We start from the raw sequence: 16,280 nt of genomic DNA, 5'->3' as shown, positions 1-16,280 counted from the left end.
CATGTATCCCATCCAGGCTGGCCTCAAACATTTTATAAGTGACCGTGAACTTTTGGTCTTCCTGCCCTCTCCTCCATTATGCTAGCAGTACAGGTATGTGTCACCATACCCGACTTCAGGTAATGCTGGGAATGGAACCCAGAACCTCAGGCATGCTAGGCAATCACTTTACCAACTGAGCCACATTCCCCAGTCTCTAAGTTAGTTTCTAATTTTGAGAACCAAAATGAACTGTAGGGGATATGAATTTCATCTTAGTGCCAAAAGACCAGAGAAAGAAAGTTAGATCCCATGGAGGTGACAGAAGACAGATGCCTGTGTTCATTCACGTCATGCATCTTCTTTTGTGCAAAGGCCTGTAGATAATGTAAAAATGAGGACAGACCAGGAAGACCCCAGGCCTGGGGCTGTGAGTCTGGCTGGAGGAGGAAAGCTGACTGTTAGACTCAAATGGAAGAGCTTCTGTAGGGCAAAGGTGAAATGCAGGCATTCAGGAGGAAAGCCGCAACTCCATCTTTGCAACAGTGGTCTGAAAGGAAGGACTGCCAGCCTTCACCAAGCTTTCCCCCGTAGAGGACGGCAAGCTCCATTCTCTCTCTGCTCCTTTCGAATGGCCAAAGTCCTCTCTTTGGATAACTTTAGTGGCTTGAGTATGTAATTCAAAAGCAAAGAGATGGTTCGGTGGGTAAAGCGCTTGCCATGCAAGCATGAGGACTCGGGTTTGATCCCCGGCACCCACACACAAAGCTTGATGTGGTGGTTCACGCTGGTAATCGCAGTAGTGAAGGGGCGGGGGGCAGTAGATTCCTGGGGTTTGCTAGCCAGCTAACCTGAACTAATCATTGAGCTCCAGGACTCAGAGAGAGACATTGTCTCAGAAAATTAGGTAGATGGCTCCTGAGGAACTGCATCCAAGATGGATCTCTGACCTCCACATGTACACAGTCCCCCAAATACATTTAAAAATTTATAATAATTTGTAAAGAGCAGAGTTGGGTTTGGTGGCAAACCCGTCTGATCCCAGCACAAGGGATGGCTCAACAATGAATAGCCCTGGCCTCCTAAGCACCCACTTGGTGACTCACAAGCTGTCTGTAACTTCAGTTCCAGGGGATCTGATGCTTTTTTTCCCCCCTGGCATCCACAGACACCACAGCACACATACGGCATAGACATCCATTCAGGCAAAACACCCATACACAAAAAATAAAATAGAAATTTAAAAAAATGTGGTCCCAAGCCAAGTGTACTGGCACATACCTTTAATCCCAGTACATGGGAAGCAGAAGAGGCCAGCCTGGTCTACATAGTGAGTTCCAAGACAACCAGAACTACATAGAGAAACCTCATCTTGGAAAAACAACAAATTGTGTGTGTCTGTGTGTGTGTGTGGTGTGCAAACAGCTGGGCATGGTGGCTCAGCACTTGGAAGCTTGTCTGGAGGTTCTAGGGGGCAAGTGCAGTTGCTCATATCCTTGGTCAAAGATTGGCCCCCATCTGTGTGAGGAAGGGACATACACGGAGGATGGGAATCCCTGCCTAGCCTGCTAGGTCAGCTGAGTCAACCCTGGCGGTCAATGGGATGACAGATGTCACAGCCAATTGCCCTCACGTCCGTGGCTTAGCCCTTGGGAAGCTGAGGCATGAAAATTGTGAAATAAAGGCCAACAAGGTCCTGAGAGTGTTTCTCGAATGAAACAAAAAGTAAACAAATGTGCCCCGAAGGAGTACTTACAGTCTAAGAGGATATTTTAAGTGATTAAGAGGATCACACAGTGATCCATGTTTTGTTGGAATTTCAAAAATAGACATTTGCCAGGAAAGATGGTTCAGAAGTTAAAATCATCTACTTCTGTGCCGGAGGACCCAGGCTCAGCTCCAAGCGCCCACATCGGTCATTTTACAGCTGCCTGCAACTCCAGCTCCAGGGGATCTGATGCCATCTTTTGGCCTCTGTGGGCTTTTGCACTCAAGTGTGTAAACTGGCACCATTCTCATGAATATTAACATAATCACAGAATAAAAAAAATACGGACAGTATGATTTTGTTGAGCTATTTCTGGATCGCTTTCTTTGTTTGGCTAGACTAGTTGCCAACTCCAGGAATCCACATATCTACACACATACACATTACACACACACATATTACATATATATATGTATATACATATATAGAGAGAGACAGAGACAGAGAGACTCCCACCACCTCCACCCTCCACCACCATGTCCCCAGTACAGGATAACAAGCATGTGCTGTGGCACCTGGCTTTTTCCCTAGATGCTGGGGACCCAAACTCAGCTACACATGCTTGCGTGCCAAGCGCTTGACCCACTGACCCATTGCCCCACTGCCCACCCATCAACTTCTTGGTCAGCAAAGCTCTGTGACTCCCCTGGCTAAGTCTGTCCATATAGGACACTCTGGAGAAGAACTCTCCCAAGCCTCAGAAAGCACTGAGCTACAGCAGGGTAGAGACAACTAGACTTTCTTTTTTGTGAGACAGGGTCTTCTTACGTAGTCCAGACTGGCTTGGAACTAGAGTGACAGACTGTAGTGAACTCTCATGTCGAAGCTGGGAACCAAACCTAGGTCCTCTGTTAGGGCAGCAAATGCTCCTAACCACTGAGCCATCTCTCCAGGCCACAATATAAGAGAAAGGGGGGAGGGAGGGAGGGAGGGAGGGAGGGAGAGAGAGAGAGAGAGAGAGAGTTGGTTCTCAGGAGTTAGGCTCCTTGGCTGTTTCCTCTATCTCTAGAAGACTAGGGAACAGAAGCCTCAGACTGTCTAGACCCAGGGCTGGCAGCCGTGACTCTTGGACAGAATTCTGGTTTCCAGTTATACAAACAAGTCTTTTTTTTTTTCTAAGATGCCAGATTGGGGGACACAGCCTTATCCCCAGACATGCTCAGACCAAGTCAGAGCAAGGTGGGGGAGCTGGAGGGGCGGCTGTTCCAGCCCCTCTCAGGAACAGAGCAGTTCTTGTCAGAGTGGGCACTCACAGACTTTGGAACGTCGGACAAGAGAGAGCATAGGAGCAGAGGAAGATAGAACATTCTTTTATTTATTTTTTTAATTTCATGAGCATGGGATGTTTTACCTGCATGTATATGCACCATGGACATACCTAGTGCCCTCAGAGGTCCGGAGAGGGTGTTGGATCCCCTAGAACTGGAGTTACAAATGATTGTGAGCCACTGCTTTGGTGCTGGGAGTAGAACTTAGGTCCTCTGCAAAAGCAACACGTGATCTAAACCACTTAGCCATCTCTCAAGGCCTAGCAGAGCATTCTTTAGGGATGAGACGGTCCCAAATGAAGGTGTGTTCCCAGTCACGGACGTGAGCCCATATGTCCAGGGCTCTGTCAGGTCTGGGTCAGGTAGAGGGAGAAGTGGGAAGCAAGGAGACAAAGACGGGAGCCTGAGGAAGGGGTCAAGCAGGCAGCAGCAGGGGTTTGGAAATGTGAGTCTGAGCAGACACAGCCATTACCATCTAAGGCACACACAGAGAGAGCATAAGGCAAGAGCCCCGGGACACTTCTGTTTTCTCCACCGAGCTTAGAACAGGCCAGGAGAGATGGTCCAGTGGATAAAGGTTCATGTCACCAAGCCAGATCACCCAGGACTCCACAGGGTGGAAGGAAGGAACTGAAGTTGTTCTCTGACATCCACATGGGAGCCTTCACACATATACACACAGACACACGCAGGCACGCACACTCACACCTAATAAGTAAGTAAATAAACGAACGTAATTTTTTAATAGTTGAAAGAAAGGAAGAAAGAAAGAAGCTGCTCGGGGCGAGTTGGACCTCCGCACCGAGGAGAAACTGTGGGTGCTGAAGACTTGCCTGCAGATCCAGCAGTGCTTGGAGCGAGTGCGATCGCCCTCCCGCTCAGGTTCTCAGCCTTGGTAAGAGGTCCGGGGCCCGGGACTGGGGACCACGCTCAGAGTCACACTAGGAAGGGGCGCGGCTCCCCGAGCCCCGCCGCCACTCGAGGCTCCCGCCCCCCTTGGCCGGAGGTGGCGCCTCCCCTGCAGCGGCCGGAGCCTGGAGGTGGCGTTGGGAGCTGGAGCCCCGGGCTCGGATGTCACCGTGCGGCCGGCCGCGGGCGCCCTGGTGCGCGTCTCGGGCTGGAGCTACAGGTATGCGGCGGGGCCGGGTGAGGGGAGCAGCACCACGTATTCCGCAGGAGGAGGACCAGGACGGGAGGGTCAGGGCGGCCGCGAAGTGTCCAGACCGTCGTTCCGTCTGGACCTTCCGACCTGGAGTCCAGTCCGGCTGCGCCAGCGGAGTAAAGCCCCTGCGCACCTTTACTCTGGGCCTGGTAAGGGGCAGAGCCGGTTCAACTGGCCCAGCTGTTGCAGGGAATCGGCACACAGTGGCGTCTGCCCGGTGACCCTCTGTTCTTGAGCTTTGGTTGCTGGAGAATCTTGGTCCCTCACAATTCCCAATCAGGAAAGGCCCAGAAATACTCTGGTCAGAGGCTATCCGCTCTCCTAGTTTCTCAAGCTCCCTCTCTCGCCTCTGCATGTGACTCTGCCGCCACAGTGTGGTTCCCAGAGCTTGGCTCCAACCCCTTTTTGAGCCCTTGTTTGCCTAGAATTTGAACCTGGATATGTGCTCTGTCCATGCCAGGGACTGCCTATACCCAGGTGACGCGGAATCCTGTGTATTTTGTACACCCTCTGGAAGAAGGGTCTCTGTAGGGGCCGCCCCAGGGCTTCAGGGACCAGCTACTGTGTCGCAGAACGGTTGTTGCACAGGGGTGCAGTGTCATATATGGCCTTGGAGAATAGGAGTAGAGAGAGGATCAAGGAGTCTGCCAGAATGCTCACCTGTCAGACCTAGTCTGGGGTGCGAGGACTTAAGATCTGGTCTTGAACCCCGGGGGCTCTGATTCTAGAAGAGTCGGTGGTGGCGTGCAGTTACAGCCCTACAGCCCTCCGCAGTACTAAGGGGAGGCCAGAGGCAAGAAGGGGCCTGCATAGGTCCACACAGGAAGTCAGATGGGAGGTGGCCCTTGAAAGGACAGTTTCATTCCAGATGAGCTCTGAGGTTATCTTTTCCCCTGCACCTCTCCCGTCTGTTGCCCTGGTCTTCCATGCATTGTCTCGGTGTGATTTTATCCACTGAAAACTGTCTTCATCGAATTTCCTGACAAGCCTTGACTGAAGCTCTTGGTCTGGTTGTTTGCCTGGGTCCACCTTTACTCTAGAGCCCCAGGGCCATATCCCAGTCGCCGCTAGACTTGCCATGGCCACAGGAAAGCTCAGATGGCCCGGAATGAATGAGCGCTGCACAGCTTGTCTGGTCTCCAATGCCAGTCTTGTCCAGTCTCTGGAATTTCATCCTCCTGGTCTGGTGTTCCACCCTCAAGAGCCCGAGCTCTGAGTCCTGAGCAGGGCTCACTTATTCTTTGCTCAGGTGACAAGTACCTTCCCCCATCCCCTCGACCCTAGCAGACGATGCTGCAACCCCTGCTCTGGGGACAAGCATGGCCATTCCTTATTGCTTGTGCTGATGCTCCGAGGTCCTGGTGGCACAGCAGATTCTACGAAGAGCACAATATGGGAGTCCTGCGTGGACAGAAACCCGCTGGGGCCACCAATGCAATAGCATCCTTGCGACAAGTTAGGAGCAATAAGAAAACACACAGATGTACACATTTAATGGTTCATTATACGTTGATGTTTTCATTAATTACTTTAAGTGTGTGTTAGTATGAGCACAAGTGTTGTAGTGCAGTTACAGAAATCAGAGGGGAACTTTCAAGAGTCCATTGTCACTTTCCGCCTTAGTAGGGCACGGTCTCTCGTTTCTGCTGCTACGTCGTGTATTTGAGGGTAGCTGCTCTACAAGCTTCCAGCTGGTTCTCTTGTTTCTCCTTCCCATCCCACCACTGGTATGCCGAAATTACGGATATGCCCTGCAGCATCTGACTTTTAAAAAGCATTTTATTTTATGCATATGTGCCCAAGCACATGCAATAGCCTTTGGAAGGCGTAGAGTCATCTGGAACTGGAGTTACAGTTTATTGTGAGCCATCATGTGGGTGCTGGGAATCAAACCTAGGTCCTTCGTAAGAGTAGTCAGTGCTCTGGACTACTGAGCCATCGCTCCAGCCCCTGAATCTGACTTCTCATCTGGGTCCTGGAGATCCAACTCAAGTTGTCAGGCCTGCACAGTGAAGAGTTTTGCCCCATGAGTCACCTTTCTGTCCCGTAAGCTATTTTTGTTTGTTTTGCTTTTAATATTTATTTTTATATTTTTATCCTTTATGCGTGTGTTTTGCATACATGTATGTACATGTACCGCGTGCATGCCTGGTGCCCATGGAGACCAGAAGAGGGCACAGGATCCCCTGGAATTCTGGATACAGATGATTGTTAACTCCCATGGGGGTACTGGGGAACCAAATCTGGAGCCTCTGCAAAAGCAACAAGTTCTCTTTTTGTTTTTTTGCCTGCTTGTCTGATTTTTGAGACAGGCCTTGACTGGTCTGGAACTTACTATGTGGGCCAGGCTGATCTCAAACTCATAGATACCCACCTGCCTCTGCTTCCCAAACGCTGGGATTAAAAGTGTGCACCACCACATCCAGCATAGCAAGTGCTCTTAACACCTCTCTCCAGCTGTGTTAGCCATTTTTACCTGGTGACTAGAAATCCTTTGTTGTGTCAGAAGTTCACTAATATAAGTTTTTATGGTTTCGTTTTTGTTTGTTTGTCTGTTTTTGTTTTTGGTGGTGGTGGTGTTTCGAGATAGGGCTTCTCAAAGAGAGAGAGAGAGAGAGAGAGAGAGAGAGAGAGAGAGAGAGAGACCCTGTAGACCAGGCTGATGTCAGACTCACAACTCACAGAGATCCACCTGCCTCTGCTTCCTGAGTGCAGGGATTAAAGGTGTGCGCCACTACGGCCCTGCTTCATGGTTTCTTTATTTAACAAAATTTTTTTAAAAATCTATTTGAATTTGTATGTAGGAGAGAGGGGAGAGGAGGAGAGAGGAAATCTGCGTGCACTGTGACAATAAGCATGTGGAGTCAGTTCTTTCTCCCACATGTGTCCCCAGGATCAAACTCAAGTTGTCAGACATGGCAGCCGCTTTACCTCCAAGTCATCTGTCCAGCCTCAAGGCCCCTCTAAGGAAATGTCTTCGCATTCCATGAACAGGCATGGGTGGTGTATGCCAGCCATGAATTGGGTTTAGAAAGAATAGGGGGATGGCTTAGTTAGTAAAGCGCCTGTTGTACAAGCATGTGGACCTGAGTTCGAATCCCCAATACCCAAGCAAAGAGCAGGGCACTGCGGCTGGGTGTGGAGGGTGAAGCAGAGACGGGATTTCTGGAACTCACTGGTCAGTCAGTCTAGCTACATGAGGTTCAGTAAAAGAGTCTGTCTCAAAAAGTAGGGTGCACCAAGCTTGGTGGTGCATGCCTTTAATCTCAACACTTGGAAGCAGAGGCAGGTGGATCTCCATGAGTTCAAGGGCATCCTGGTTTACTTAGAGAATTCTAGGACATCCAGGGTTACATAATTGAGAGACTCTGTATCAAAAAAAAAAAGGAGGCAAAAGGACATTGAGGAAGAAATCAGACATCAACATCTGCATCTGGCTTACACACACACTTCTTTTTGTTGTTGTTTGGTTTTTCTAGAGTGTTTCTCTGTGTAGCCTTGACTTTCCTGGAACTAGCTCTGTAGACCAGGCTGGCCTTGAACTCACAGAGATCCTCCTGCCTCTGCCTCCTGAATGCAGAGATTGAAGAAAAGCACCACTACTGCCCAACTCTAAAAAAGAACCTTTTTAAAAAATATTTATAAATAAATATATAAAATATATTTTATAAAATATTTATAAATATTTATAAATTTATAAAATATTTATTTATTATGTATAGAATATTCTGTCTGTGTCTATGCCTGCAGGCCAGAAGAGGACACCAGACCCCATTACAGATGGTTGTGAGCCACCATGTGGTTGCTGGGAATTGAACTCAGGACCTTTGGTAGAGCAGGCAATGCTCTTAACCTCTGAGCCATCTCTTCAGCCCCCTAAAAAAACTTTTTAAAGAAAAGAAAAATTAGGAAGAGAGAGAGAGAGAGAGAGAGAGAGAGAGAATCTGAGCAGCCAGGGTAGACCTTTTTAAAAGAGTTGACTCTCCTCTTGCCTAACAGTGGTTCTCAACCTGTGGGCTGGTCTCACTGGGCCACGTCAAGATGTCTGGCCCTATGCTAGTGAAGGCTCCCCTGCCTCTCCACTATAGAAAGGCTTTATGCTCCTGTACTCACTCCCAGCAATGTACAGTAAGTAGCCTGCACCTCGGAGAGACAAGTGTAGGATGACCCTGAATTCCAGTGTCTGGGAAGCTCGAAAAAGCCTGCTTTTGGACCACATGCCAGGTGTGTACCTCCCTAATCTCTGCATCCCCCCCCCCCCCCCGCCCCCCTACAGCCAATCAGGTCAAGGAAGACAAACTTCCCCATAGATCCCCAAGCATCAATGCTGCTCTCAGCGAGACAGCACAGCCACACAGGCCTTCCCTTTGCTCTGCCTCCCGGCACAGGGGAGGGATCGATTTCCAGCCAGTCCTGCTTGCCTGCAGGCTCTGTTTCTTCCTGATAATGCATGAGTAACCTGGTTGTGTCCTGGAGGCCGGGGCCTCCTCACCCATTCTGCCGCCTTCCCCAGAAAAGACTAATAGGGAAGGGAGAAAAGGGGCCGTAAAACATGAAGCCTCTTCCTTTTCTTTCACCCCTTCATCAGCTCCCCACACCTCTGACCCTTTCCTTGCCATTCAGCAACTATTTATTTAACATTGACTACAAGCTAGGGCTGGTGCCAGGCACTGGGTGACAAATAAGGGCAGGACCTGTCCTCAGGAAGCTTAGGGCTGGGAATGGGAGGAGGAAATAGCAAACAATTACAGAGTAGGGGAATGAGTGACACTGTGGAGGTCTCTAGGAACCCCAAGACCTCCAAGCTGAGGCCTCTTGGCAAAGCCTAAGGGAGGTGAGTGTCAGCTCATGGGTGGTCCAAGATGGAAGACAGAGTTGCAGACTCTCCCGGTTTATTGTTCTGGAATTTATGGTACTTAAAGGTGACTTATTTCCCTCTCTGAGTTTGGGCTTTGTTGGGGGAAGGGGGGCATGGCAAGGGCTTTGGGCAGGGTTTGCCTCTAGGAAATTGATTTTGGCTGCAGTGAGCTTGGAGGCATGCCTAGATTCCAGCCAGGGGCTCTGCCACTTAGGACCTGTGTGTGCCTCTGGGTCAACCACTTCCTCCTCAGAACGCGGGGTTCTCATCTGTAAAAAGCACATAGGGAGATGGGGATCAAGATGCGTATTTTTATGACACACCTGGACCATAAAGGACACGGAGTGGGTGGAGGTGGACAGAGACTGTGAAGCTGACCCTGCTCCTGCCTTGCCACCCCCACCCCCCCTTCTTTGGGCTTCTCTGTGATCTCAGAACATTCTTGATCCGTTGTTTATCAGGGAAAGATCACACAGAGAAGCCAACAGAATGGCCAGGAAGCAGCCTGGGCGGGACTGGGGTTTGAGCATGTGCCTATTCTCAGCATTGCTAGAGGTGCCAGCGCAGAGGTGCAACTCGGGAAGGCCCAGTCCCGGAGGCAAGGGAATGAGCCAATTGAGTCAGAACTGAGAATCTCAACCCCTAGAATTGCGCTCTACAATGAGTCCTATTGCCCGTGCCACCTCAACTTCTGAAGTTTCTCTACCATACTAAAGGGTAGGAGGAAGATTCTAGAGCTAGGGACCGACCGACCCGGGAGTGGATATGTAAGCCCCGGGTTCTCTATGGTTTAGGAGGCAGCAGGCTGTCCTAATTCTTACCTGAACCATTCACCCAACAACCCATGTATTTTTTTCTAAAGCTTTCAACCAGGCCTGCCAGCGCCAGTCTCCAACTGCACAGCCATGGAGGCCCTGGGTACTGGGAGCGGCCGCACCTCCCCGGTCTCAGCCACTGGAAGCCTGGACTTGCGACGGCTGTCCACGCGCGCCGACTCGGCCTACAGCTCTTTCTCCGCGGCATCTGGTGGTCCGGAGATGCACACACCATCTCCTGGCACCGAGATCCTCCCTTACCTAGACTGGGACTACGTGCGCGTGGTTTGGGGCAGCAGATCCCCTACCCCGCGGGACGCTGTCCTTCCAACTACCCAGCGGCCCGAGCCAGTAGTCACTGGGCACAGTGACCCGCGGCCCCCAGAGGTCCAAGGAAGCCCGGGATCCCTGAACAGACAGGACACCCCGCTGCTGTACGCGTTGGCAGCCGAGGCTGAGGCTGGTGCACTCACCGCTGAGCCGCCCAGCCCCCCAGCCTCACGAGCCGCCTACCGCCAGCGGCTGCAGGGTGCGCAGCGACGAGTGCTGCGGGAGACGTCCTTCCAGCGAAAGGAGCTCCGCATGAGCCTGCCTGGGCGTCTGCGGCCCGCGATCACCACGCGGCCACCCACGGTGCACTCGCGCTCTGCCTCTAGCAGCCACGAGGCAGGAGAAGCGGAGCTGGCGCGCACCGCGGTCCGAGCGCTGGGTGTTCCTGGCCGGGGGCGTCTGGCCAGCCAGCAGCGGACGTGCTGTTTCTCAGAGCCAGGCAAACTGAATCGCGTGGGTTGGAGCGGTGGACCCACGGGTGAGGGCTTGAGAGAGGCTTGTTCCACCCAGGAGTTGCAGCGTGGGGCGCACGCTAAGTCCAAAAGGCTGCTACAGGAGACTCAGTCCCTAAGCTCAGTGGAGCTGGACTCGCCGTCCGTGAATCTTCGCAGTGCCTGTAGGCCTGCGGGTCGCAGTCAGAGCATATCAGGCGAGGTCATGGGTCGCCGCACGGGTTCAGAAAGGACTCTGGCCACTGTCCAGGTATGGAAGATAAAGGCTGGTGGGGAGGGCGGCATCTGGGAGGCAGCTCTATTTCAAGCCACTGTTCTCTTTTCTAGGCTGTTCCTCAAAGGACGGAAACCCCCAGACCTTTACTTCAGATCAAGTTTTCAAGGTGAGAGACATGGGACTCTCTGGGGACAGCGTTGTCTGGGGTCAACTTTCACAGCTCTGCTTAAAAAGGAATCACGGGTCCCGTATTCATTACTTTTCCTATTGTCGTGACCAAATTCCTAATGAAGGGGGCTTAGAGAAGAAATACTTATTTGGGCTCAGGGTTGAAGAGAGTAGAGTCCATCATGGCGGGGAAGGTGTGGATTCAGGGAGCACGAGGCTTCCGGGAAAACAGATTCCTGCTGGTGCTCAGCTCTCTTTCTCCTTTCCCAATTTATTGGTCAGTCCAGAACCCCAGCCCATGGGATGGCACTGCCCACCTTCGGGGCGGGTCTTCCCTCCTCGGTGACAGTTCTCTGGAAACCCCCTCACGGTGGTCAGCCACAGGCGGGTCTCCTAGGCGATTCCAAATCCAGTCAAGCTGACAAGGGATTGTCATTATGAGAAAGTCTACCTCCCTCAGTTCGAGACTCCTGTCTTTTGCAAACTGCATGTGCTACTGTTTCTATGGTGCACTGGGAAGGCCCTCTTTCACGGTCTTTGTAGGGTCCCTGCCTCTAGGTTCTTGACTCAGAAGGAGGCGGCAGTGGTGCTTCCTGCAGAGATCCTCCAGAGTAGCCCAGCTGACTCTGGTCAGGGGGTCCCCGAGACCATCTCGGTGTCTACTCCACACCCCTCCCTCCCGGATGACGATGTGTTCCTGGAAGAAGCTGAGACACCATCACCTCAAGAGTCTCGTGCTCCCCAGGGGCTCCCAACCAGGTGAATCCCCAAGCACAGGGAGACACTCTTCTCACACAGAAACATCTAGAAAATGCCAGAGGGCGGGGAACTCTCTCTGGTAATGTTCAGGTGTTGGGGATGGGGGCATGCCGCCCTTGAGAAGTCAGCTGGGCCAGAGCCTTCCTTTTCTGATTCAGTAGCTCTTTCACTTCTAGGGATCTCCACGCCTCTGACCAGCGGTCTGAAAATGACCTAATTAAAAAAGCTGGCCAGATTACAGCTTCGGCAGAGAGCCTCTTCCACAAGGGCCCAGGGATCACAGAAGCGGAAGACAATTGTCAAGGCCTGAACGGTTCTGAGGGTTCCTCCAGACCCACAAGCCATAGCCCTCCTGGGACTACAAATGACGTCCCAACCTTTGACACTGGACTGCTGACCACTGGTCCCTCTACAGCTACAAAGAACAATCCCCTCAAGCATCCCTCAGTCGATGTCCTGCGACCTTTAGGCTCTGAGACCTCAGGTCTCCCTCACCACACTTCCCTGACCTGGGGCCAGCCTGGTCTTAAGCCTACCTGGCCTAGTCGGCATTTTGAGGAGCTGGTTCAGCAGCTAGCAAGACTGGATCCTTCTTTGAGTGACACTTTTGCTGCCCAGCCGGGTCCAGAGCCTCCTCTGGGTCTGCTGGATGGACTCTTTCCTGCCAACGCTGCCGAGGTCTTGGCTGTGATGAGGCCAGCCTGTGAGGACGCAGGAGAGGAGACCGCTGGAGCTTCGGAGGCAGGGTGAGCGACAGGCAGGCTCTAGGGACTCCTGATTCTGAGTCTGCAGACTAGGGAAGACAATCTCTGAGAACTCTGGCTTTGTCCTCAGGTCCTGTGGAAGCCCCTTCACCCAGGAACTGCTGACTGCCCAGGAAGCATCAAGGTCGGAAAACTCTAACCCTCACCCTGTGCCTGACCAGTCAAATGACCAGGGACTCCCAAAACCAGACAGCATTCAGGCCAAGAAAGTGAGTCGGGAGTGGTGGGGAAAGCTGGGGTGGTGGGGGAGTTTAGTGTCTGGGAAAACTCCCGGGTTTGGCCCAGTTCTTGAATACCTAGGCCCTTCCTCCAGGTGGAACTAGCCCACCTTCTCCAGAAGATGCTCCAGGATCTTCACACTGAGCAGGAGAGACTGCGTGGTAAGGCTGCAGACTGGACCCAATGTCACGAAGACCTGGAGGCTGCAGTGAGTCAAGCCTGTACACCCCGGGAGCTGGAGCGATTCCGTCAGTTCATGACTGATCTAGAGCGCGTGCTTGGTCTTCTGCTGCTGCTGGGCAGCCGCCTGGCCCGTGTGAACCTCGCCTTGGCCAGGGTGGGCTCAGACAGCGATCCTGATGAGAGGGTAAAAGAGGCTGAGGCTGGGGGAAGGAGCTGGGCAAGGAGGGCCTGCGGTCTACAGCCCGGACAATCCCCGGAGCAACGGTGCTCACTGCGCCCTCTCCCCGTGGTTCCAGGCCTCGCTGCTGCAGCGACTGCGGCTTCTACAGCGACAGCAGGAGGACGCTAAGGAGCTGAAAGAGCACGTAGCGCGGCGGGAGCAAGCCCTTCGTCAGGTATTGGAGCGGGAGCTGCCCGCAGAGCATCTGCGCTCCTATTGTGTGCTGCTGGCCGCCAAGGCCCGGATCCTATCCCAGCAGCGCAGCCTGGACGACCGAATCCGGTTCCTTAAGGAACAGCTGGACACCATCTGGAACGACTTCAGTTATTACCCCCTTTCTCCCAGACTGTCCTGGGCCCCAGGAATCCGTCCTCTGAATAAGCCACTTTTTCCTGCCACCCCTATCTAGTTACAGGTGGTGGAGGTGAGGGTATTGTTCAGTCTCACTGTCCACTGGGGCCATGTTTTATATTGAGAGAGCTTTCCCTTGAGGGATTAGAGAGGCCTCAGACTAGGCCTTCCCAGGACACATTTCCCACAGGGTTCTCCTGGGGCCTTACTCAAGCTTGTGATTATTTGGGAATTAATGTATGGGTCTTACAAACTGCAGTATTCAGCAGGGCCGTGGTGGCACACCCTTAATCCCAGCACTCCAGAGGCCCCAGAGGCAGAGGCAGGTGGATCCCTGTGAGTTCAAGGCCATCCTGGTCTACTGCTCCAGGATAGCCAGGGCTGTTACACAAAGAAACTCCCTTCTCGAAAAACAAAACGAAAAATCCCAACAACAACAAAAACAAAACAACAACTCCCCCCCCCCAAAAAAAAAAACAAATCAAAAAACTACAGTATTCAAACCTGGCCTGGTGGTAATGTTGCTGTAATCCTAGCTACATGGGAGGCTGAGGCAGGGAGATTTTAAGTTTGAAGCCTATCTGGGCTACGGATGGAGCTAAACGCCAGTCTGGGCAGCTTAGGAGACTCTGCCTCATGATAAAATGTAAAAGGGGGCTGGAAAGGGCCAGAGAGAGGGCTCAGCAATTAAAATCACTTGCTGTTCTTCCAAAGGACCTGTGTTCCTTCTCCAATATCCATATTGTCCCGCTCACACCCACCTGTGACTCTGGCCCCAGGGGATCTGACACCCTCCGACTTGCACACAGTTGGTGCAGACATACATGCAAGCAGAACCCCCCCCCATAAATAAACAAAAGTCTAAACTAATTTAAAGAGGAGACTGCAGTTAGAGTTGGGTTGCAGAGTGCTTGCTTGACACGCGTGAGACCCTAGGTTCACTCCCTGTTGCAGCGTGGTTCACTCCCTGTCAGCGTGGACAAAAGAGCCCAAGACCCGCAGGCACCTCTTGCGGTGGCGAGTCCCTCTGTCAGAGCTGGTGGGAGGCGGAGGAGTCAAGACAGAACACTGCAGCTCAAGACACAAACAGTATTGTGGTTTATTTTCTAATAAATTTTCTTAGAGAGGCATCTATGGGACATTCCTTTACACTGTGTGAGTATGCGTCACTGTGATTGGGTTAGTAAAGACGCTGACTGGGCAATAGCTGGACAGGTAGAGGTTACGCAGGACTTATAGAAAAAAGAGGGCACAGAGAAGAAGAGGAGTCTCAGAATCAGGAGGAGACAGGGAGCTGAGGAGATGAACTTGTACTGAGCAAAGGTATCGAGTCACGTGGTAGAGGGTAGATAAGAAATATGGGTTAATTTAATATGTAAAAGCTAGCAGAGTGGTGGTGGCACATGCCTTTAACCCCAGCACTTGGGAGGCAGAGGTAAGAGGGTCTCTAAATTCAAGGCCAGCCGGTCTAGAGTGAATTCCAGGACAGTCAGGTTTGTTACATGAGGAGAAACCCTGTCTTGAAAAAAACAAAACAAACGAACAAAATAAGAAAATAAAATGTAAGAGTTAGCTAGTAATAAGCCCGAGCTATTGGCCAAGCATTTATAATTAATATTAAGTCTCTGTGTGTTTATTTTGAAGCTGACATCCAAAACTGCACCTACAGGCCTGTGTTGTCTGCACAGGTTGGGGGTAAAAGGGAAGGGGTTTGTTGACAAACTGCAGCAGTCCTGGCTCACCAGAGTTGAAGAGGTCCTTGGTGGAATATCAGTCTGGCCCAGCTGAAGGGCACTCCACTAACCACCAGCAATTGCTAACTACCCGGGCAACCAAATCGCTACCACAAAAGCTTAGGTCTTTGGCCAGTGAGACTACTCGGGCAGTAAAGGGGCTTTCTATACAAACCTGATAACCTGAGTTCAAACTCCAGATTCCACCAGGAGAGAGCCAGCTCTCAGAAGTTGTCCTTTGACCCAACACTAGTGCCATGGCATTTATACATACTCAAACATGGTCTTTTCCCAGCCATCATCAACCAACTACACCCCCCTCCAAAAGTAGTAAGAAAGTCCACTGAGTTTAGAGTGTCTCATCACAGCACCTGCAAGCCAAGGTGGGAGGTTTTTCTTAAGAGCATTGGGCCATAGACTGACCTAGCAACAGATAGAGAGCTTCGAACACATCTCAAACCGCGAACAAAACTGACTTTATCCAGCTTTTGGTCTGAGACCATCTCTGGATCAGCTAGGCCAGAAGAGAGCAGAGGACAGGAGCTGAAGATGAGGGAGAGGGTACCCAGAAATAGTAGGTGTGAGGCCTGGAGGCCCAGAAAGGTAGCGAGGACTTGTACTGTATTGGGGAAAGGCTGACCTTGGGTGGTCTGTGATAGCCCCAAACACAGGACAAATCCCTCTCCATTTGTGCGGGAGCCCTGAGTGCACAGGACCAGTTCTGCAGATGAACATGAGATCAGCTTGAGTGTCGAAGCTGCAAACACCGGGATAAGAATATTTGCTCGCAAAAGCTCAGGGTATTTTGGAAGTTAGACATATTAAAAGGTGTGCGCGCGCATGTGTGTGTGTGTGTGTGTGCGTGTGCGTGTGCGTGTGTGTGTGTATTTAATACCACTGACTCCAAAGTGAGAAATCTGCTTCCGGGCTTGTTTTCTGGTGTGTTCTGTCACTCAGTGCAACTGGCTGGGACTTTTAAATCGTCATATTCATACTAAAAACGTTAGTTGTAACAGTCGGGCTATTGAGCACAG

The 16,280-nt window shown here is 51.6% G+C and overlaps 1 protein-coding gene across 2 annotated transcripts; it reads left to right on the top strand.

Moving 5' to 3' along the window:
* The first annotated feature begins 4,046 nt into the window (after window positions 1-4,046).
* Window positions 4,047-14,902, top strand: Shroom1 (shroom family member 1). Of its 2 annotated transcripts, none has more exons than XM_041663865.1 (8): window positions 4,047-4,144; window positions 9,898-10,882; window positions 10,960-11,015; window positions 11,576-11,776; window positions 11,953-12,522; window positions 12,611-12,749; window positions 12,854-13,126; window positions 13,239-14,902. In XM_041663865.1, exons 2-8 carry the CDS (start codon window positions 9,941-9,943, stop codon window positions 13,569-13,571), a joined length of 2,514 nt encoding a protein of 837 aa, XP_041519799.1. In that variant the 5' UTR covers window positions 4,047-4,144; window positions 9,898-9,940; the 3' UTR covers window positions 13,572-14,902. The 2 variants fall into 2 exon arrangements, with proteins under 2 accessions (XP_041519799.1, XP_041519798.1); XM_041663864.1 differs by having other exon boundaries at window positions 11,561-11,776; window positions 13,239-14,901.
* The last annotated feature ends 1,378 nt before the right edge of the window (window positions 14,903-16,280 follow it).

The sequence above is a fragment of the Microtus oregoni genome, unplaced genomic scaffold (assembly GCF_018167655.1).
Source record: "Microtus oregoni isolate MIOR12 unplaced genomic scaffold, Mior012 000015F_ref0000493, whole genome shotgun sequence".
NCBI lineage: Eukaryota > Metazoa > Chordata > Mammalia > Rodentia > Cricetidae > Microtus > Microtus oregoni.
This window is presented reverse-complemented; position numbering and strand designations above follow the sequence as displayed.